This window comes from Ammospiza caudacuta, chromosome 9 (genome assembly GCF_027887145.1).
Source record: "Ammospiza caudacuta isolate bAmmCau1 chromosome 9, bAmmCau1.pri, whole genome shotgun sequence".
NCBI lineage: Eukaryota > Metazoa > Chordata > Aves > Passeriformes > Passerellidae > Ammospiza > Ammospiza caudacuta.
In genome coordinates this window covers 19,849,774-19,871,476 of record NC_080601.1, presented here as the reverse complement: position 1 = coordinate 19,871,476, position 21,703 = coordinate 19,849,774, and the positions used below count along the sequence as shown (strand labels likewise).

General features: G+C 51.5%; 2 protein-coding genes across 3 annotated transcripts; one reads left to right on the top strand and one right to left on the bottom strand.

The window, feature by feature from the left end:
- Nucleotides 1–1,598: 1,598 nt before the first annotated feature.
- Nucleotides 1,599–12,546, top strand: CUEDC2 (CUE domain containing 2). Of its 2 annotated transcripts, none has more exons than XM_058810928.1 (10): nucleotides 1,599–1,692; nucleotides 2,475–2,604; nucleotides 5,657–5,748; nucleotides 6,553–6,696; nucleotides 7,020–7,081; nucleotides 8,508–8,641; nucleotides 9,476–9,646; nucleotides 9,977–10,038; nucleotides 11,703–11,763; nucleotides 12,128–12,546. In XM_058810928.1, exons 3-10 carry the CDS (start codon nucleotides 5,675–5,677, stop codon nucleotides 12,272–12,274), a joined length of 855 nt encoding a protein of 284 aa, XP_058666911.1. In that variant the 5' UTR covers nucleotides 1,599–1,692; nucleotides 2,475–2,604; nucleotides 5,657–5,674; the 3' UTR covers nucleotides 12,275–12,546. The 2 variants fall into 2 exon arrangements, with proteins under 2 accessions (XP_058666911.1, XP_058666912.1); XM_058810929.1 differs by lacking the exon at nucleotides 1,599–1,692 and adding an exon at nucleotides 2,084–2,293.
- On the bottom strand, nucleotides 11,004–16,584 carry FBXL15 (F-box and leucine rich repeat protein 15). The gene is made up of 4 exons (XM_058810926.1): nucleotides 16,525–16,584; nucleotides 15,491–15,741; nucleotides 14,246–14,748; nucleotides 11,004–13,871 (listed from the first exon to the last, which is right to left on the bottom strand). Exons 2-4 carry the CDS (start codon nucleotides 15,671–15,673, stop codon nucleotides 13,682–13,684), a joined length of 876 nt encoding a protein of 291 aa, XP_058666909.1. The 5' UTR covers nucleotides 15,674–15,741; nucleotides 16,525–16,584; the 3' UTR covers nucleotides 11,004–13,681.
- Between the last annotated feature and the right edge of the window lie 5,119 nt (nucleotides 16,585–21,703).

Genomic DNA, 21,703 nt, shown 5'->3' with positions numbered 1-21,703 from the left:
AAACATAAAAATAATAATATTAAACAATGGAATTCCTTGTTGTCCTGAAGAGAGGCAAATTCAGAGAGAGCCCAGAGTTCTTTTCGTGGTATGTGGCTCAGCTCACTCAGTCTCTTTTCGGTCCCTCCTGCGTTGGAAAAGGCAGTCCTGGGCCCTGGTGGGGCACAGGCTGAGCTCCCGGTGCTTTTCTGTGTTTTTGGTCCAAAGCAAGGCTGATCAGTTCCAAGGAAAAGAAAAGCAACTGTCCGGGGAACTTCTCTGCCTCAGCTAGCTTTAAAAACGTTAACTAGAAACAAAGGAGAGCTCTCTCCTGCTGTCTGTGCTGCAGACAACACAGCCCGTGAGAAAGAATGCGGGGGAGAGAGTGCAGTTTCTGCAAACAAACTGCGCGCTTCTTCTCCTCCCCTTCGCTCTCTGAACCAGATTTAAAGGCACAAAACATATTTCTGGGCTAAACAGACAAATGGGGATTAAATTCAGCATCATAAAGTCACCCCAGGACTGGGCTTTACATGTGCTACTTCATTTTCTTCAAAAATTCTCCTTCCACTTCACTGTGAGGAAGCCTGTTCCAGAAGCAGCTTCACTCTCAGCATGTTCTTCACACAATGAGTCACACAATTTGAAACCTAGAAATAGTAGACTTGGTAGAAGATTTCAAACTGTTTACCAAACTAAGGCAAAAACACAGATGGAAGGAAAGATAATAGAGCGCAGTTCATTACTTCCCGTTAAAGTGTGGATAAGTGCAGCTAAAAAGTCAAAAGCAGCAGAAATTAAAAGCAGTGGTACTCTTACAATGAGGGGCATTCATACAGTGTCAGTGGATGAATTTTATTTCAAGAGAAATAAACAACGAAAACAAATAAACTCTGCTCATAGTAACACTGGAGTGAGTGTGATGTTCCCTACCCAGATGGCATTACTCTGGAATTTTTTTTTTAAATAATTGCCAAAGGCAGAATCAGGCTCATTCGCTGGATATTTGAAACACATGACTGAGGAGCATGAGTCGGAGAACAACTATGCCTTGCTGCTTTAGGGTTTTTCTGAAGAAGCACCTGGCATAACAGAGTTATTTCTCCAAAGGTGCTCTAGGGAGCACTGCGTTGTCAGACCAGGCAGAGCAGCGAGCAGCGAGCCTGACTGGGGACTGGAGGCAGCGAGCAGGGAAAGAGCCGCGCTCCTGTCCTGCATCCTGTTCTGCTCCTGTCCCCATCCCGCTGTGTCCCCATCCCGCTGTGTCCCCACTCCGCTCTGCTCCCGTCCCCACCCCGCTCGTCGAGCCTGGGTGTGCTGGGTGAGTCTTTAGCCAGGAGACTGCACTGGGCGGCAGCTTGGGGAGCATCCCCTGACGGAGCGCTGGCGGAACGAATGGCTGGGCAACCTGGCCCAAACACCCGTGGTTTCCTGCTACTCTCAGCAGGAAACGCGTCTCTGGCACTTGGCAGCGAGAAGAGCTGCTGGGAGCCTTTCCCGGGGTGGCTCCGCCAAGCGCCCCCATCCCGCCCGCCCGCCCGCGCCGCTGCCCACAGCAAAGATGGCGGCGCGGGGAGCGGCAGTGCGCAGCCGCCCTGCCCTGCCGGGCCGCGCGCGCCTGGGCGGCTGGCGCGGCCACGTGACGCGTTCAAGCGCGCCGCGCGGGCCCCGCGCGCAGGGAGGACGGCGCGGCGGGGGCGCGCGGGCGATCAGGTGACCGCTAACCCCCGGCGGCGGCGGCGCGCGCCCGTTACCGCCCCGCTCGCGGGGACTCGCGATGTGGGACACGGGACACGGGATACGGGACTGGGGACGCAGGACACAGCGCCGGGGAACCCGCAGTGGGGCTCTCCGGGGTCCGCAGCGCGGGAGGCGGTAGACGGGCCAGGGGGCCGGGCTGGGTAAGGCGCAGCCTCCGCGGTGCGGGGACCGACGCACGGTGCGGGCGGCGCGGCGGGGCACCCGGCCCGTGGCCCGCGTGTTCGGGACGCTCTGCGGCCTCGCTGTCAGCCCGCGGCAGGGAGTGTGGCCCGCCGGTGGCGGGGAGCAGCCCGAGCGCGCTGAAAGCCGCCCGGGCCGTGTCGCCGCTCCCGCCTGGGACTCCGGCCGCGGCCACCCGCGCTGCAGAACACCGGTGCTCGCTCTCCGGTGTCTCCTCGGAGCCTCGAGAGACAGCTCCTGCTCGGCCGTGGCGATGAGGCCGGCAGTGCCTTCGCAGTATGTTGGTGATGTGCGGGACCACTGCTGGCCTTGCTGCATGAACCGTGGATGTTGAAAAACATTGCGGCATCGCAGTGAATTTGAAGGGTGACAGGTACACCGTTCTCACAGCCACGTTATCCTTTCACAAAATACATTTTATCCCAAAGAATAAAGCTGCACCCTCTGTGTTAGGGGAAATGGTCACAAGTGATGTAAAGCATAAAGACACCAGTATACAGAATTATTCTCTTGTGCTCCTGCTTCAGCTAATTCAGCTTTCCTTTCCCATAAAGGGGTTCCCTCATTCATGGCTTGAGCCTGGCAGGCATAGGATGGACTGTCAACTCCTCTGCAGGCACTGAAGTGACTTCACAAACAGCGGCCGTGAGCCGAAGACCTCGCGCAGGTGACACGTCTGCTCCGGTAAGGGCCCTGTGCCAGCAGAGTATCCAAGTGCAGCTCTCCAGGGTAGATCTAGAGGGGAGGGCCGGGCCTGGCCACTGGCATTATTATCTTCTATCACTGTAGTTTACTGGGACTAAGCTATGAACAAAAGTCTTATGTTAATTTTAGAGCATTAAGCAGTTAATTGTGTTAACACTCACAGTGACCTCAGTCTGCTTTCCCATAGCAGCCACACTGTGTAAGCACTTTCCGGGACTTCTTTAGTGAGAAAAACAAAAAATATAGAAGCACTGAAATTGTCTGTAAACTGTCATTTAGCCTGGAAAGTTTTCTTTTAAGCCAGCAAAGTTTGAGTCTAATAGTTCAGTGGAGTATAGCCACAGCTCATTTTCTGTCCTGCACATGTGTTTTGAGAAGTTCCCTCTGGGCCTGTATGTCACAGGCTGCACTGAGGGGGCCTTATATCCCAGAGCAATGCACTTCCCCAAGCATAGACACACCAAACAGCATAAGACATGCTCTGTGCTTTTTCAGAAAAAAAATTCAGAGAGCTCAGTGAACCATCCCTGTCCCATTATTCACTCACTGACACTTGAGCTAAATGAACCTTCTCAGATCAGATTTACATAAACTTGCTCTAACTTGTTCTGAGAAACATCCAAGGATACAACACCCACCTCCTTCCACTTGCAGATACCTCTAGTCATCGGTAGGCAAATTTATGATCCCATTAAAGTTGATATACAGTTCCTTAGTTCAGAAACATTCTTCTAAATTGTTTGAGTCTGTCTTGTTAGTAAGAAGTCCAAGGCTCACAGTCATTCCCACTCCATCACACTGACCATTTAAGAATGATTACTGAACTTGGAGTTTAAAGAGCCTTCCAAAACAATCTAGCTGTATGCAAACAGTTCAGATTCTTGCCTTTTTTTTTTTTTGAGGAAGACAGATTCATACCAACTTTTCTTCAATATACCATAAGTACCTATTTCATACACCACAAGAGCAATGGTACTTTTAGAGGGATATTATTTCTACATTTGTTTTACAAAAAGCCCCACCAAGCCAACAAAATAAATTTGACATTAACATGTTGGGAAGGAGAATACAAGGGGATGGAGATTGTTGAGATTGCTAGGTTCTCAGGACTGACAATAGGGTGGGAAACTGGCCAAAGCATCTAATACAGAAAATGAATAATTTTCACATTCACTGTTTGAGAACTGATACCACTTTTCTCTGCCTGAGGTGAGGAAATATGTATGCCGTGCGATGTTATGTGATTCAAATAAGCACTGCTGGCATTTCAAACTAAGCCTGACTTAATGAGATGACATACAGTGCTCCACTGCTCACTCCTTGATAAAAAACCTCAGTGTTTAAAGACTGGAGTTTGTCAGAAAATGACAGGGATTTCCAGGAGCTGAAGCTCTCATGTTCTGACAGTGCAAAACTGTAAGGCTGTGAGCAGAGCAATAGGAGTATCATTTCATCATATGCTTTTAAAAATAGATTCTGTGCAACATGTTACACAGAAACCCATATTGCAACAAGAAATGCAGAAGGACTTTCACAAATTTATTTGAATCAGTGACAACTAGTGAAGTGATCTTAAAACTCACATTGCAATTATGACTGGAAGTTTAGAAGTATGGTAACATCTTTTCAGGAAAACTGAGCTCTCAGGAGAGTGATTTCTCTTGTCTTTGGGTTGTAGATAATTTTGTGCATTGTAAATCACTCACACAAAACTGAGCACATAGGAAAGCTCTCCTAGTGAATCTTCCCCTTAACTATTGCAGATCATCACTAGAAGAACTGTAGCATTTGAAAGTTTAATGCAGAAGGAGTTTTGATGTCCCGAGTTACGTAATTCTAAATTTGGCTGAGTGTCATGGGGTGGTTTTGTTTATAGGCTGCTAACTCTGGAACACTCCTCTAGTTCGGAAATGCCAAACCTTTCTGATTCCCATGGGACACCAGAATTGTCTGTTAGTAAGCTCTACGACTGTTCCATGAGTTCTGTGTCAAACAGGCCTGGCCAGGTCCTAGTGTGGTTGAAATGAGAGAGCTGCACTGATGGGAGCATGATGACCCTTGGAACCTCTCTGGCCAATGACCATACCAGTTTCTCTAAATGCAAGGCTGGTTTCCTTCCTGGGAAGAACTTGGAAGGAAATTCCAAGAAGGCTCACCAAGAATTTGTCCACTCAGAAGCTCTGTAGACCCCAAGGGGAAGGAATGGTTAAGAAACAGCTTTTTTCCACCCTGTTCAGTCCAGGCTCAGTACTGATAGCCAAAGCAGGGCTGTGGGCAGCCCCCTTCTGCCACTGCTTCTGTAGGAGCTCTGTGATTCTTAGAACTCCCCTGAGTTTTGGGTTATCAAGTGCCCCTTGTTGCAGCTGCATCAGCTCTAGAATGGTTCATTTACTGAGCACAACAACAGGCTCCTGTTTGGGCAGGATTCCATTGGCAGTCCATGCCTGACCTGGAGACCTTTGATATTTTGGCTGGCAGACTACTTGTCTGTGCCCTGCTTGGTATTTCCCTGTAAAATATACTCTAGGATGTCCTTTCTTTAGGAGACATTACCCTTCCTCCCACTCATTCCTGAGTCAAGTCCAAGCATCACTGCATATGCTCTTGGCTGGAAGGTCCACCCCTTTCTGCAGGGAGTGTACAAGCCCAGTCCCTGTTTCTTCCTCACTGGACAGCACAGTCTTCCAGCTCAGAAGGGGTCCCTGGTTCCTGCAGCTGGACACATCTGCACTTCCAGCTTTGCTTCCCAGAGGGGACTTGCTAAATGTAGGTACAGCTGCATACTGACAGCATCAACACAGTCAGGAGAGGCCCAAGATACTGGGCTCCTTTTTCCAGTAGATCCTCATACTGCAGTTTTTTATGGATATCTTTGCCTGCTGTTACCCAGAGATGACAAGACATTGGAGAAGTTTGTGCATTGTTCTCATGGGAAGAGCACACTTGCCTATACCATACCTGCATTTTAATCTTGATATTTTTATTTTATTAAAATTACATGGAATTTTTCCTTCTTTTTTTTTTTTTAAAGGAAAAGGCTTAGAGAGATATGGAGATTGAAAGAATCATTCAAGACACACTGACATGCTTCATCCAGTCCCACATCCCTGCAGCAGATCTCAGGTATGTTGAGATAGGCAGTTCCAGTATCATGCTCCTGCATTGTCACTCTGTGCATTATACTGAATTCTGTAGTTTTCCTGTACTTTGTGTTGCTCCCTCTCAAGTCAGATCCAGGATGTAGGTAATTTGTACAGGCTCTGATGGGAATGCTGGAATAACTATAGTTTAGCATTGCAATCTAGCAATGGCATTTCTTTGACGACCAAGATGATTAATTTCCTGTCCAGTAATACCCATTAGGATATGGGATTTCCTTCATTCCACAGTGCTCCCAAATGGCTTTCTGAGCAGGATCATCTCTTTCAGGCCTCTCTCTGTTTTGAGCTCTGCCTGCATGCAGAGATACAGCCACCTTGAGGCTGGAACACAGCAGTGAGTTTTGCAGCTGGTGGCAGCAGTGACACCAGCGTGGAGTGCAGCAAGCAGAGAACACTGTATCCCACAGAAAGGGTAACTCACCTGAAATACCAGTCCATATAGAACAGCCAAGGCCTTGAACACCTGGAATATTTTGGTTAGCTCCGCTGAAGCACCCGCAGGAGCACAGCCTCTGGAACACACACTGGGACTTTCATTCAGTGCTGCCCAGGAAGCAGGACCACATGCACTATTTATCTGTTAATGCTTCCCTCTCAACCACTGACCACCTGCTACTTGGCCTTAGGGGTGGTATCTCCTCGTAATGTACAGTCACATAGCTCCTGCTGCTGTATTAGAAAGACACAAGGTTAGGCAGAATGGGGATGGAGAGAAAGGAAAAAATGGGCCTGTTGACTTTGCTGTCTGTGTTGTCTTTGTCTCCAGTGGGATGGATGATGTTTTCTTCTCTTACATCACGGGTGTCCTGGAAGAGCTGGGCTCACCAGAGTCCTCTGAAGAGACTTTTGACATGGACACCTTTGTGGAAATGATGGAGGCATATATCCCTGGTTTTGCAGAAATCCACAGGTATGTGAATGTTACTGGTTTGTATGTGTATGCCATGCATCAAGAGCCTGGCCCCAAGACCCCCAATACTACAAATTCTTTTGTTATACCCAGATGAAAATGTATTAGTACTAAACCTGAGCCATCATGATAAGTCACTCTTTGCCTGAATACACAGATGCCAATCCTAATATAGTTTGCAACTAGGTCCTTTGTAATCTGAAATACCAGTTGATTTTACTGGGCTTCCCATCAAGCCTTGTCTTTCTATAAAATGGTAGCCAAGTAGGAGAGGCTAGTGCTTTTATTCCTCATGCTTATTATACAGCTTCTGTCTCTTGCAGTGGGGATGTTTGTGAAATGATGTTCTCCCTGTCAGAAAGGCTTTGTGAAGCTCGCAACAAAGGTGAGTTACACAAACAATGTCAGCACAAGATCTGTACATGTTTTTTAGCCTTAATATTTGGAGTTGAACAATGTCACAGAAAAAGTACAAACTTGTTTGCCACAGTTAGGAACTCATAAGGTAGCCCAAATTGATTGACAGGTTTGGGGTTTTTTTTTCCAGCAGTCAGGTTTTTCACATCAACAAATGGGAGATGGGAGGTTAGAGTCATAGGGAATACTATCCAAGACATACTGAAGTGAAAAACACTTGATTAATTCTCCAAATACCTTTACTGAGATCAAAGCCAGAGTAATAAGAAAGAAATAACTAGTTCAGGGCTGCTTGTTGAAATTCTGCTGTAAGTTAATTCTGAAAGAGGATTTCTGCCTGCCTCTGATAGCCATCTGCCTAAGTGGCACTACCACTGGGCAGCCTTTATCAGGTACATCATCAAATAGGGTATCCAGCTGAGTGCATGTATCACATCTAACTTTGAGCATCCTCAAAGCTCACTTCCTGTTCATCCATGAACCCTGGCACAGATGCAAAATCAGTGATGTGCTCTGACCTGCATTGTGCAGGACTGCTGAAGACTACGCTGTGACAATGGCCCTTTCTAACCTCAGCATTCACAGGCCAGCTGGATTGCTGTATCAATTAACTCTGTGGATACTTTCCACTAAAGAACAGACAGGTTGCAGTGCCTGGATATCAAATCTTTCAGGACATAACCAGTCTGAGTTTTGCTGGTCTAGCAACATCACTGCTGCCTTGCCAGAAGGCTATACAATGTAGAATAGACAGTCCTGTCTTTTATCTTTCTTGCTGCTTTCTTGAACTTGACAAAATCTTCTGCTCTGCTCCCCTGCATCCTACCCTTTGAGGATCCTGATGTAGCCAGAGTGTGGAAGGAAAGCACCATTCCAGTCTTAGGACAGAACAAAAGTGAAATGGTTCTTCCTACCGTGGGAGAAAGAGCCTGTAAAAAAAGAGACGCATCAGAGTAACCCGATCACAGGATGTGCTGGCCTGCATGCAGCCTGAGGACTACCACAGTGTATTCCCAAGTTTAAAAATCAAAACTACACCTTAGTTCAAAGAGCAAATACCAGGGAATTCTTAGAAGTATCCACAACCGAAGCACTAGTGGACTGAGAATTGAAAAGTATAATTGAATTTGCAAGCAGCCCATGCCCTTTACAGCCTGGAAGTGCAGAACTCAGGCACTCCAGCATGTGCTAGCACTGGCTTCCTGCAGATCAGTGGGAGCAGAGCTGCAGCTGTCCCTGCTGAGGGCAGGAGAAACAGTAGTCCTTCCAAGTATTGTCACTTAAGAAGAGATTTGCTTTGGCACACAATGCACTAGCAATCTAATGCCAACAGAAAGCACAGAGCTCTAGCCTTAGTGGGACTGTTCCTCAGGAGATATCACTGTGTCTTTAAGAAAAACTTGGCCAAAAGGCTGTGGAAAGCAGGAGTGAAGCATCCTCTGAAGATCTCACCAAGGGCCAGGAGGCTGGAGCTGGAGCCTGCAACGGGGAAAGACTGTGCACTGTAACAGACGGAGCCGGGGCCCAGGTATGAGTACCCGCAGAGGAGCAGGAGCACTGGGACAGGCACACAGCACTAGGCTACCAGCACCACCTGAGGGCATTTTCCAGCTCTGGACAGCATAGGCTGTGACACAGCATCACTTGTGTCCATGATCTTCTCCACTGTATGGCCTGAGCGAGACTGTCAGAAAATTATATCCTGACAGACTGTGAGCCAATGCTCTGGCTCATCCTTTTCAGTGGCTGGAAAGGGTAAGCAAGAGCAATGGCTGAGAGAGCCTGTCCCAGTGCCTTCAGAAATCCCACAGCAGCTACAGGTACTGCAGTACCTTCTACATCAACCCCAGCTTCCTCCCCCACACCCTGCTTGCTGTTGCTCCAGTACTGATCTATTCCTGCTCTGCAGTACAAGCATTCTGTGTCCACAGCGTTCTAGCAAATGCTGCTATGGTGATGCCTTCTGATGTAGCATCAGGTCAGTGTTTAGCAGCCCCTTTCCTTTCTAATCAAAGTACATATAACTTACAAGGTGGGCAGGAGTCAGGCATTCGCACCACAGGGTCCAGGAAACTCACTCACTCTTAAGCATGGCCACACAGATGAGTCAGGTTATGGGAGCCCTGCTTTAAAGCAAGGTGAAATACAGAGAGAGGAGATCAAAGGAGAGTGAGAGGAGTTGGTGCTTCCAAAGATACAGTCCCCTGTTAGCTTCAAGAATCAGATTTAGTAATGATGGTAAGGAGAGCTTTCAGCAAAAGGCAAGCTGAATTTCCTGACTCTGAAAAAACAGAGGCCCTTTTCAGTAGCCCTCTTCTCACTGCTGCATCCCCAACTTATCTCTGTCTCTTTCTCCAACTAGGAAGGTGCTGACTTGAAGGATGGGGTGGAGCTGCTCCTGGAGATGTTCCCAGCCTGTACTGTGAGCCAGGCAGAGAAGGCTCTTGCCATGACCTTGGGGAACTTGGAAGAGGCAGTGCAGTTAATTGTGGAGGAGAAGGTGGAAATTGGCCCAGCAGGTGCGAGTGTGAAGGTACTGTACTCTGACCAGGGTGGCAGTGGGCCAAGGAGCAGGGCAGAACTCAGGGACATACAGGTGCCACAGATCTCTGCTACAAGCAGAAATTTTGACTGCAGAAACTTAATGCACAGTAAGCCAGGAGGATCATGCAGAGTGACAGCTCCTCTCCTTCCCCTGGCTCTATTGGTATAGGCTGTGCCCACCAAGGCAGGCCCCCATGGAGCTGTGGCTGGCACCCCTTTCCCCCTGGAGTGCTCCACCAGCAGCTGGGTTCACTGAGCTAGCAGGTAAGCTGTATGCCCTGTTGTTGTGCTATTCACACACCAGCTTGTCTCCTCCCAGGAACTGGCACGGCCCCGCAGAGCACCCAACCACGAGGAGCTAAAACAGGTCATCCTACAGAAGTAAGTACCCAGCAGCAAAGACCCCTTGTTTTGCTCCAAATCAATGAAGAGGTAGCAGTTTGGGGAACAGTGTGGTCTGTAAAGAACTAGGGGTGGGTATTTGCTGAACACATCTAAGCACAAATACAATCATCAGCTGGGAAGAAGAAAAATAAAAATGAAAAAACCAACTAACCAAACACATACACGCAAAAAACCCAAACAACCCACAAAACCTAAACAACAGAACAGGTTTGGTTTCTTTTAGAGCTCTGGCACAGGAACACATGACCTGTACCAGCTGGGTCACAGCACTGGCTGCATGCAAGGTTTCAGCCTCCTACAGATGCAGTGTAAGTCACAGTGCTCTTAGCTGAGGTCCTGGTTAAAGGTTCAAGGCACAAACATCATGCTGCAGCTCAGGTAACAAACACATGGTGACCTGTAGAACTACAGTAACTCATTCATACCTCCATTCTTGGAGACAGTCCAAACAAGGTTAAAGATACCTTCAAGAGACTGCCTGTACAACAGCACTGGGAAGATTAAGTCTCAATTGCTGAAGGTGTGAATTCAATGCATTTAAAGAAACCTCTCTGAAGTCCTATGGACTTCTTGGGAATGAAAGTAGCTTAAGATTAGTTTACCTATATTCATTTCTAAAAGCATTCAAACAGAATTCTCAATGGGAGAACCCACACTGTGGTTTCATCTATCTGCTTTCAGATCACATCTTTCATGAGTATCCTCATGCAGGCATACAGCTTCCACACGTCCATCCAACCACATCTTTTCCACTTTACATTCTCCCCAGGGACAAAATAAACAGTCAATACGCTAGGAAAGATAAAGCAAGGCAGAACAGCATCCAGGCAGAAGTAGTAATCCTTGTCCTTGCCCATCTCCTGTGCAGGCTCATTTCAGAGGGACAGGCAAGGGAACAAAATCACCAGCTTCTTGTTAATGTTTCTGAGAACTTCACTTTAATGACATTTTGGCAACATCCTGTACTTTAAACATCACTCAAGCACAGGTACAGAAAGCAGATCGCCATAGCTGAAGATACACAAGAGTAACTATACTAACTACTGAGGGAGAAGTCATGGTCACCTGTGCTGAACCAGCACCAAAATCTCAGAGTAGCAACTCAGCAGTACAGCAAGCAAATGCTTGGACCCTGATGTTTCAGTTACATAGGAAATGAGGTGATGCTCTTATCAAGTTGCTTCCAGCACAGACCTGTTTCACAGTCAAGTAGTAGGAGGAGTGTGAAAGGAACACCATCATTCAGGGCAAAAGCAGACAGATTGGTCTTGTAATCTCACCTATTTCTCATTTGGCTGCCATCACTAGCACTGAGAAGGAACAAAGCTGCCCCAATGGCAGATCACAGCAGACCTCAGTACCTCTCTCAGTTCTGCAGTGGCTGTCAGCATTCTCAACCACCTGAGTTTTCAATACCCTTCACATACAGCTAAGGATGCCACTCCAGGAGAACTCCACTAGATTCTCACCAGAAGGGTGACATACTTCTTGCCCATTTCATCCAGAGGGGAACATCAAGTTTTCCTAGCTGCAATGTAGGCAAGTAGGACACAAACCAGCCAGGGGAGAAAGGACATAGGCTGGGAGTAGCCCCCAGCAATGTATGTTAGAGTGTTCACTGAATGCTTCTTGTGTTTCAGATACATGATGGTGGATAGTGCAGACGACCAGAAAACACATCGGCCAGCTCCACCCAAAGAGGTAAGCAGGCCCAGCTCACCAGCAGTTTAAATGTCGCAAAGGTTAAAATAAAACCAGACTGCAAGTTCAAAAAACACAACAGGGCAGGCCAAAGGCAGGTCTCTTCATAGAACCTGTCAGTCAAAGAGGGAAGATTAGCTCAGCTAAGGTGCTGCAGGAAATGTCAGTTCTTATCTTTGCTGACTACCATGGCTCTTGCTCCCTCCCATCAGATAGCACCCTTCCCAGTTTTGGCCAAGATTCCCAACACAGACAATGGTAAAGCAGCCCACCCACCTCCCATAGTGCAGCTCTGCTTTTGCTTGCCCCCTCCATTTCTCTAGCAGCGTGGCTGTCCATCCACTTGGTACTGATATTTTTCCAGGCTCCCAAGAAGTTGATCCGCTATATTGATAACCAGGTGGTGAGCACAAAAGGAGAGAGGTACAAAGACATCAAGAAGCCTGAGAGTGAGGAGATGAAGAGAACCTACATCAGCCTAAAACCAGCCAGGAAGTATAAGTTCCACTGACAGCCAGGTCCTCCAGCTCTTCAACCTTCCACCTCACTGCCAGGCATGGCAGGATGGATGTGTGGTGCTAGGAATGAGGTCGACTCCACCTGCCACTAACTTGAACTAACCTGGAAGCCAGGACACTGCTTTCAGCTTCCTCAACTAACCTGGCTGAGCAGACTTCTCTCCTTGTGTAGCTATCCCTCTGCCCCCAGGGGCACACTGCAGTTGCTCTCCAGGACCTGGGCATTCTCTGCTATTCCTTGCATGGGACATTTTTAGATCTGAGATGTGGCATGTGCTTTTGCAGCCTTTTTAACAAGTCTTTGTGCACTGTTGCTTTGAGTGCCAGTATTAATAAAGATGATGTGAGTTGGTGTGTAGTTCAGCCAGAGCGTGCACATGCTTTAAAACACTGCCTCCAAAGACAGGAGCAGGGTCATCCTCTCTTCCTCTAATTACTCTCTTCACGTTCTCAAGATGCAGCTGCTGTTTGATTAATTGCCTAGCAGATAAAAGGGCTTAGGCTCAACTCCAGCACTAGGCTCCCCCTGCCAACACAATCTGCAGCTCTTTCCATAAACTCCAGCTGATAGCAGAGTCAGTGCTCCTGCCATTTCTCACCACTGTTGAGAGCCAAAGCTCCAGCCACACAACAGGGAGCAAAATACAGTAGCAGGCCTGGGCACTACTAAAATAGTCAGATGCTGGAAGAAACAAATGACAATGACCAACTGCTTTCAGTGACAGCACAGCTAGGTTTGGCATTTTTCTGTCAGTCAAACTGCCATTTGGAGCACAATTCCCACCTTGTTCCAGCCTAAACCAGCACACTAGGCCTGGGCAGACACACTGCCTGTACTGGGGCCATGCTAGTCCTTTGGTGCCAGGCTAGCCAGTGGCTGTGGGCTGGAGCTTAGGCTCACTGCCCTCCTCCCAGAGCCCAGAGGGGCCTGCCCTCTCTCAAGAGGAGGGTTGGTAGCTATTTCTGCTCCAGCTGGTCTGTTTTGTTCCACAGCTCCACTGGCATGCCCTGCACACCCATCCCAGGGGACAGTCCCCATCAAACACTCCCCTGCTTTCTGGACAGCTGCCACTTAAAGATTTAAAATACAACAAATAACAAGTTCTATCTATCAGCTGGCCTGACCAAGCACCTGTTCAGCACCATGGTGTTCCTGCAAATCACTCGCTCTTTCCACACCACTGCAGAGGGAGTTACTTTCCCCAGAGGCACCAATGAAGTCCACTTATGAGCACTCAGGTGGCTGCTACACAGCTGCAGAGGAAAGAGTGAGCCCCACTCAGGCCAGCCTTGCCAATGGGACTGACCTCTCCCTCTGCACATCCCTACAGCAGCCAGTTCCGGCATCCTTCTGGGATCCCAGCATTGTGCCAGTCCCCCCCTCCCCAGCAGCAGCAGTTCTAGATCTGAAGGTTGATGAAAGGGGCAAAGCCAACCACATCCTGCAGCAGAACAAGAGCCCTCTGCAGCGGAGGCTCCACATCCAGCTCCACCCCACGGCTCCGGAGGATGCTCAGGCTGGATTCAGCCACGTTGTGGCAATGCTTGACCTTCAGCGAGCGCAGCTTGGGACAGTACTCAGCCAGGACCCTGCCAAGAAAGACAGCACAGGCAAGTTGCAAGTCAGGACTCCTAAGTTCACCACTCACACTCTTCTTTACTCCCAGCAGCCCAGTGCTTGTGACTGTGCCACACATGCACCAACCTCTGGGGACAGCACCACGGTGGTATGAGATAAAGTCAAGGGACATCCGGATCCCAGACCTATCCTCCATGATATGCTGAGAAATTTGCTGTCAATAGCACATAGTGCTTCCCCTGAAGGGCCTGCTAGTGGCTTCTCTCCCAGGCTAAGCTCTCACTGCTTTCAGCATGAAGAAACATGATTTTCCTCTCTGGTTCTGTCCCTCTCCCCATGCCAGACACCTGCCATCCCCACCCTGGCCCCCCATGTTGCTCAGTACCTGATGGAGTCATTCTTGACTCGTAGACACCCCGTGAGGTCCAAGTGCTCCAGCTCTGGGCAGCACTTGGCAGTCTCCTCAACTGCCACGTCGCCCACGTTGGCATTGACAGCCAGTGACAGAGACTTGAGCCTGCCACACTTCTGCACCAGGTAGCAGATGGCCTCGTCCTTCAGCTGGCGACAGGCCGTCAGGTCCACGGCCTCCAGGGCCTTGCAGTGGTCAGCCAGGCTGCGCAGGGACAGGCTGTCCACCCACTCACAGTGAGCCAGGGAGAGCTGGCGCAGCTGGGGGCAGCTCAGCGAGATGGCCACCAGCGCGTGGCGGCTGAGCTGGGCGCAGCCCTTCAGCTGGATCTGGTGCAGGTGGTGGTTCTGCCCAATGACTGGGAGCAGCTCCCGGTCCGTCAGCCACTCGGAGCAGTTCTGGAGTGCCAGCTGCTGCAGAACTTCGTTGTCCTTCAACAGGTTAACAAAAGCGGCCCGAGGGATGGCAGGTCCGATCTGCGTGGGGAACCCAGGAAGAATGAGGCATCCTCCCAGGGTTTGAGATAAGCCTGGTCCCCACCAAATACTCTCTCCCCTTCTCTCTTCTTCTGTGACAATAGTGACCAAAGCCATCCCCTGTCCTCATCCCAAGGCAAACTCTACCATCAGACTGCTCACCTCATGCCGATGCTACTGCCACAAGCTAGACGATACTCTGGCTTCTCCATCCCACATTATCACTCCTGCATTTATATCCTCGTGATGAGCTCCACACCTCCGCTCTGCAAATATCCCTTTGCTAGACCACTCTGTGTCCTCACAGAATAGCAGCTACTCCAGTCTGTCCCAGGCAGTGGCTCCCAGGAACAGCACAAACTTTCCAATAGCACAAACTTTCCCTAAAGACCAAGCAGAGTTATCTCCCATCAGACCCAACCTACTGCACAACTTTCGTGACAACATGCCACTCCAAAACTCCAAACTGCCAGCCACTGCCCCATAATGGCCTGGGTGGAGTTTCCAAGCTTACTCCTCCCAGGGCCTCTTACTCAAGACACTGGCATTGCTGGGCCCTGAATCACTGCCTCTCCTTCCTAAGCCCATCTGTCCAGTTTGACACCTGGACTATTAACCCAAGCTTCTGACCAGAAACTACCCTCCTTGCCTACCCTTTCTTCTCCCCACAGAGATGCTCCCCTGTTAGTTCCAGAGCAGTAGAACATCTGTGTCCTCCCCCAGCCTCAGAGCCATCCAATACCTGGCTTGAGTCAAAGCAGCGCATGTTGGCCAGGTACAGCTGGATGAGAGACTGGAATGACTTGCTGACCCTCTGCAAGCTCAGGAGTTGCTGCAATGGCAGATGACAGAGGATATGTGGAACCAAGATGTCTTCCCAGGGCAGGTCCAGGAGGCATCCCCTGGTCGGGGTCACACTCATCATCAGACACCAGAGAGCCAGGCTACTGCAGGAGCCAGGCAAGATCAGCTCACACCTACTGCCGGGTGCCTCTAGAACAGCCAAAAAGAAAGACTCAGACTCGGCAACGATTCCCTCAATCAGCCCACAGGGAACAGCCCCTTGGCTAGCCATCAGCAGGGCACGTGCCTGCCGCCTGCATCACCACCTCCCCAGCCTGGGACGTTCACTGCTCAGGCATCCGAGTCTACCTGCCCACAGTGCCCTCCAGGAGAGCTTGGGTGGGGCTTTCCACCAGCTGCTGAAGGAGGCCCTGTCCCTCAGCGAAGCAGCAAGAAGCTGCTGCAGCGTTACCGCGGCAGTCGCACAGTAGCTGTGCCCAGCATTCGTGTCCGAGCATCGCTCTACCTGTCAGCAATCCCCGCATCCAGTGCCGGGCCGCTCGGGCACCCTGCCAGGGGGAGAGACCAGGCGCTTGCTCCTTCCCGCGGGAGAAACAAGGCTCCGGGCTCCCCGCAGGGAATCTCCCTCCGAGGAGCGGCCGTTCAGCGAAGATGAGGCCTCGGGCCGCGAAGGGAAGGAGCAGAGGGGTCCCGGCAGCCCAAAGCCCACCGAGCTGCGGCAGGAGGCCGCGGTTACACTCGGCCCCAGCACAGTCCGCACTTGAGGGGGTCCTCACCCGAGGCCATTCCCGTCCCGCCGTCCCAAGGGGCCTCGCTCGGTCCCAGAGCCGCCCCCGGGCAGCCCCACCGCCGCAGCGGGGCGGCCACCGGGACCAGGACACCCTCCCGCTGCCCGCCGCAGCGCGCCCAGCCCAGCCTTGCTTTGCTTTGCCTTGTAATGCCCTGCCCTGCTTTTCCCCGGCTCCCCGGTACCTGCGGCCCCGGCGGGGCTCTCCCGGCCGCTCCATCCGGCGCCGCACCCGCCCTGGACACCGGCGGCCGGCCCGTGACGTCACGGCGGCGGGCGGAAGTGCGCGCGCCCCACCACCCCACCTTCGGCTCCGCCCCTGGCCGCGCCCCGGCGGCGGAGCGCGCTACCGGGAGCGGACTGAGGCACCGGACCGCGGCGGGGAGTGCCGGGCGGCACAGAGGGACACGGTGGTCACAGGTCCCACTGGTGTCGCAGCGACTCCCACAAGTTGCTCCCGGCGGCGCGGCGCGCACACCGGCTCTGGTGGCCCAGCTCACGGGGCGCAGCCGCTCCCCCGCGCACAGCGCCTGTCCCAGTTCCTTCAGTTATTCCAGATCGCCAGGGCACACCAGATTCCCATGGCCCCAGTTCCCCGGCGTACTCCGGTAGCTGCAGCCCCGCAGCTACCCCGGCTCCCCAGAGCACACCGCCTGTCCCAGTTCCTCGGCTGTCCCGTTTCCCCAGCGCACGCGAGATCCCACCGCACACCAGCCACTTCAGTTCCCCACGGCCTCAATTCCCCCGCGCACACCGGTTGCTCAGCCCCGCAGCTGCCCAGGTTCCCGGGCGCACACCGGCTGGCCCCATTCCCCACGGCCCCTGTTCCCGGCGCACACCAGCTGCTCCCATTCCCCACGGCTCCGGTTCCCGGGGCACACCGGCTGCCCCCATTCCCCACGGCTCCGGTTCCCGGCGCACCCCGGCTGCCCCCATTCCCCACGGCCCCGGTTCCCGGCGCACACCGGCTGCCCCCATTCCCCACGGCCCCGGTTCCCGGCGCACACCGGCTGCCCCCATTCCCCACGGCCCCGGTTCCCGGCGCACACCGGTTGCCCCCATTCCCGCTCCCAGCGCGCGCCCCAGCCCCGGCGGGAGGCCGCGCATGCGCAGCGCGGCGCCGCTGTCCGTTCAGCACTACGCGGAGCCGGGACCCGCTGCTGCCGGTGAGCGACGGCCCCGCCAGACCCCCCCGGCCACCGGCCCGGCTCCGCGGCTCTTCCAGCGGGCTGTGCCGCCCTTGTCCGCCCGCAGTAGCGGACGGATCCCTGGAGCTCACAGTTCTCATAACACTCTCGACCGGCAGCCACTGGGCCCCGCTCCTCCGCCGGTACCGGGCTGTCCCCGCCTCGGGGCTGCCCGCGGCCCGCCGCTCGCAGCCCGCATCCTCCCACGCTGCCAACCGGCTCCTCGCGCTCCGCTCCCCCGCCGGTGCCCCACCTGCCTCCGCAGCCCCGGGCACAGGGCGGGGTCCCTCCCTTTGCCCGCAGCCCCCGCGGAGAAGCGGCCCGCGCTCCTGCCCGCGCAGTTGCCATAACGACCCCGTAGGAACGGACGCGGCTCCTTCCTGCCCGCTGTCGGTTTGGAGCGGGCACCGGCGGGCACCCGGTCCGCGTCGGTGCGGCACTCGCACACCACACCTCCGAGCCGGCACAGGGCTGTGACTCCGTCTCTGTCTCGGGACTGAGACCTGCTGACTTGTGCAGCATCGAGCTGCTGATTACTGCGGGGATAGAAACTATAAATAAATCCACCTGGCAAAAGAGCAGGGCCCACAGACAGTAAACAAATCCCAAATCCCTGCTCCCAAGTTTCCTGGAAAGCAAGGATCTGTCTGTGCACCCTGCTCTGCTCATTTCCTCAAAACATAGAAGCTGGTTTGTGGAAAGGTCTTCTTTCCTCTGGGGGAAACTACCCACCCTGTCTGCCCTAGGACACGTAGCACCTGCTTCTCGAGGATTCCAGTGGCTCTGTGAGTTAGCACAGTGCATTTCTCATTTAAAGGACAAGTGATGCAGGGTTTTAAATTTTCTGTTGTAGTTAAGAATGCCCTTGGCCATGTCCTGGGATGGCTCTTTCTTTCCCTGTGGTGATAGCACTCTGTTCTTGGCTTCCCGCTGTGAAATGGAAAAGTGCCACCTGGCAGAGTCCCTTAATGTATGGAATCACTGGGCCTATGGGCAGGAGTGGTAGAGGCTGGACATGAGGCTGGTTAGGGCCACTAAGGTTTATAAGTGCCCCAGGGGCCTGAGAGCTCTTGGCCTGTGAGGGATTTGGCCAGTTGGCTGGCTGCAGCTATTGAGATGTATATGTGACATACTACGAATTACGGATACTTTCCAGCTGTGAAATGTTCATATTGTTCTGGTTTTTTGTCCACAGGTAGTTTGCAGATGCAGAAGGAGCATCAGAGACTGTTAATATGTTGTAGAGGTGTGTGCTGACACACAGCTTTACACCATCAGGATGTTCAGTGAACTCAGCAACCCAGGTCTACACCAATGGTAAGGATCCCAAACCAGTACTGGTTTTGTGCTCATGTCTATCAAGTTTTCCTGCATGCAGAGAAGTGGTGAAATGACTGTACAGCACTGCAGTACAGAGCTTGGGTGGTGTTATCCACTGTAGCTGTGCAGGGAAGGGACAGCTCTAAGCAGACAAGCTTGAAGAACCAGAGCTTTGCTCTGTTCAGTCAAGATTTGCAGCAAGCTTCTGGCTTTCTGTTGGAATATATTCTGCCAAATTTGGGTGTGCATTTCTCTTGAGAGGTATCTGTGAGTCTCCTTTTTAAGCTTCAGTTGGATGCCCATTTTTAGTTGATTCATAATACCTCAAACAGGTCTGCCAGAGCAGCTTTCTGCCTTGGCCCTGGTGAATGCTGGGCTATGGCACCTGCAGTTCTTGCAGGACAGCTGGGGGAGTGTATTGCACAGGTACCTTCAGCACGCAGGGGACGCTGCTCAGCCCCCTGGCACTCCTGTTATCCCAGTGGCCACCGATGTCCTGTGGGGGAAAGCAGGGCTACTGCGACAGACCATGAGCTGCCCTACAGTAATGAGTGACCAAGCTGAGCACCAGGGGGAGGAAGCAGATTAGCTCACAACAACTGCTGCAGCTTTCTGGTATATTCCTTGGTGCTGGCAGCTTGCAGAGCCAGGGCATGGCATCTTTAACCTTGTGAACATCCCCTGAAGTGAACAGAGACTTCAGCCAGCTCCACTGCTGCAAGGTGGTGCTGGTGCACAGCTATACTTCTGAAGAGTCTTGAGAAGCAGTTTGGTCATCACTTCACCCTTTAGGAAGTGGAGATGAGATTTAGGAAACTGGGCCCTGAAGGATGGGAAGTTTTGTCGTTAGAAGAGCTAGCCTCAAGCCCGGAACACAAGGGATTTTTTCCCAGAGATGCTCCTGATTTTCTAGCTATAATGGGCAAGTCTCCTCCACTTACGCCTTTTGACTTTTCCCTTGCATTGAAAATTCAGTTATTTCCATGTCAGAGGTGTATTCAGAGATTGGCTGGGTTTCTGAAAGCCTGCTGGGGTTTCCAGAAGCTAGTGCTGTCCAAGGGTAGAATTTATTTTTAGGAGATCAATATGATGCCAAGCCAACACTATCCCGATGTTCTAGGATCTGTCAGCCCGTATGATGGCTTGGCACCTTGCTGGCTAAACACTTTTAGCCTTGCAAAGACTTTGGGGCCATTTTCTTTGCAGTTTCCTACTAGTCTCAAGTGGGAGAAGAACCTTGTCAAGATCTTGCAAAGGACACCAGTAGTGCTGCAGTATTCATTCTTCTTAGATGTGAGAGCTAGGTGAATGCAGTACCACAAAAGTTCAGTAAAGCCCCTCAACACTGTTTTTTCTTGGACTCTCACCAGGTTCTTTCAAAGGATCTGGTTTCATCTTTTCTCTAGCTACAGGATAAGTCTGACAGCCCCCATCACTCTCAGGGTTGGAGTGGACCACAGCTGGACTTCTTGGTTGCATGGGAGAAGGTATTGAGCTCATAGGGTAAGCTCTGCTGTCAGCCAGTGCTGAGATTGCACAGTGTAACCAGACACCATTTCTAAGCTGGTGAAACAAGAACACATGGTGACTTCTGTTCAACTCTTCCCTGTACATGCCACCTTCCTACTTCTTATTCAGAAAATAATTTGACTATACAGTCAGGACTAAAAAAAAATAAATAAAAAGAAGTAAAAAGCAAGACCAAGTTCTACAAGTCGAGGTTGAGAGAGGATTATGCATGGGAAGCTCCCAGCTAAACAGAAATACAAGGCTGTTCTGCAGCATCCCACTCATGAATCCCCTGCATTCAAGCTTTGAATTTGTCTCAACACATTTTCACAACAGCCATTTTGCTCAGTTTTCTGGCTATATTTGTAATTACTCCTCTATAGCTGACCTTCATGGCCTTTTACACAATCCTGGATGTGACTGTGTTCTTCCTGTTCTGGGTCAGACTGTGTGCCTTGGGCTTACTGTCTCTTGTCTGCATAAAATACTCTGTTTTCATTGCTCTCATTTCCCTTTACACCCTTCCACGTTTCCCCATGTGAATCTTGAGTCTGAAGGTATGGGGAAGGGATCACATCTCATTGCTGCATACATTAGCTGGAGAGCAGTCTGGAGATCTGTGCTGCAGCACAAGCCTGTCCTGGGAGGCTACACCAGAGTTCAGGTGATTTGGGCTGTTTCAGACTAAATTTGTCTCTTTAGTGCAGTGACTCACCATGGTGAGGCAGGTCTGGTGAATGACCTGCTGGCACCCAGGAAGCTCTGTCTTCACTGGAGAGCTCACCCTGCCACTCAGAAATCCCTTGCTTTCCTTCAAGACCATCTTTGCCTGAGCATCTTTTTACCAAGAGATACTCCCACACAATTGTTCCCCTAACTGCTGTGTAGGGAGATTATTTATGGCTCAAGCTGTGCTGAGGCCCCACCTCCCACATCCCCAGGACAGGTTTTATCATGCTGTCATTTCTGCCTTCATCTTGACAGAGCAATGCTGGTGCAGGAGGAAGCCTGCTCCCGGTGCGGGTGCTGCCTAGGGCTGGGACAGAGTCTGAGAGGATTGCTGTGACAGCAGGTGTGCCTGGGGCATGACAGAAATATGTTGTTACAGCTCATTCTGAGGCCCAGCATACAGTGTTTGCTACAGCCTCTTTACAGCCTCTCTACTCTTCCGAGCCCGCGTTCCTCCTGCAAGAGGGAGCAGCACAAGGCAGGGAGCTGGGACACTGGATAGGGCACTGGCAGATGGGCAGGCAGCTGCCATCCCTCATGTAGAGTCTGCATGGACTCTTCTCTCTGGTAAGACATTTTGCAGTCTGTACCCTCTTCTAGAATGTCTTTCACCCTGAAA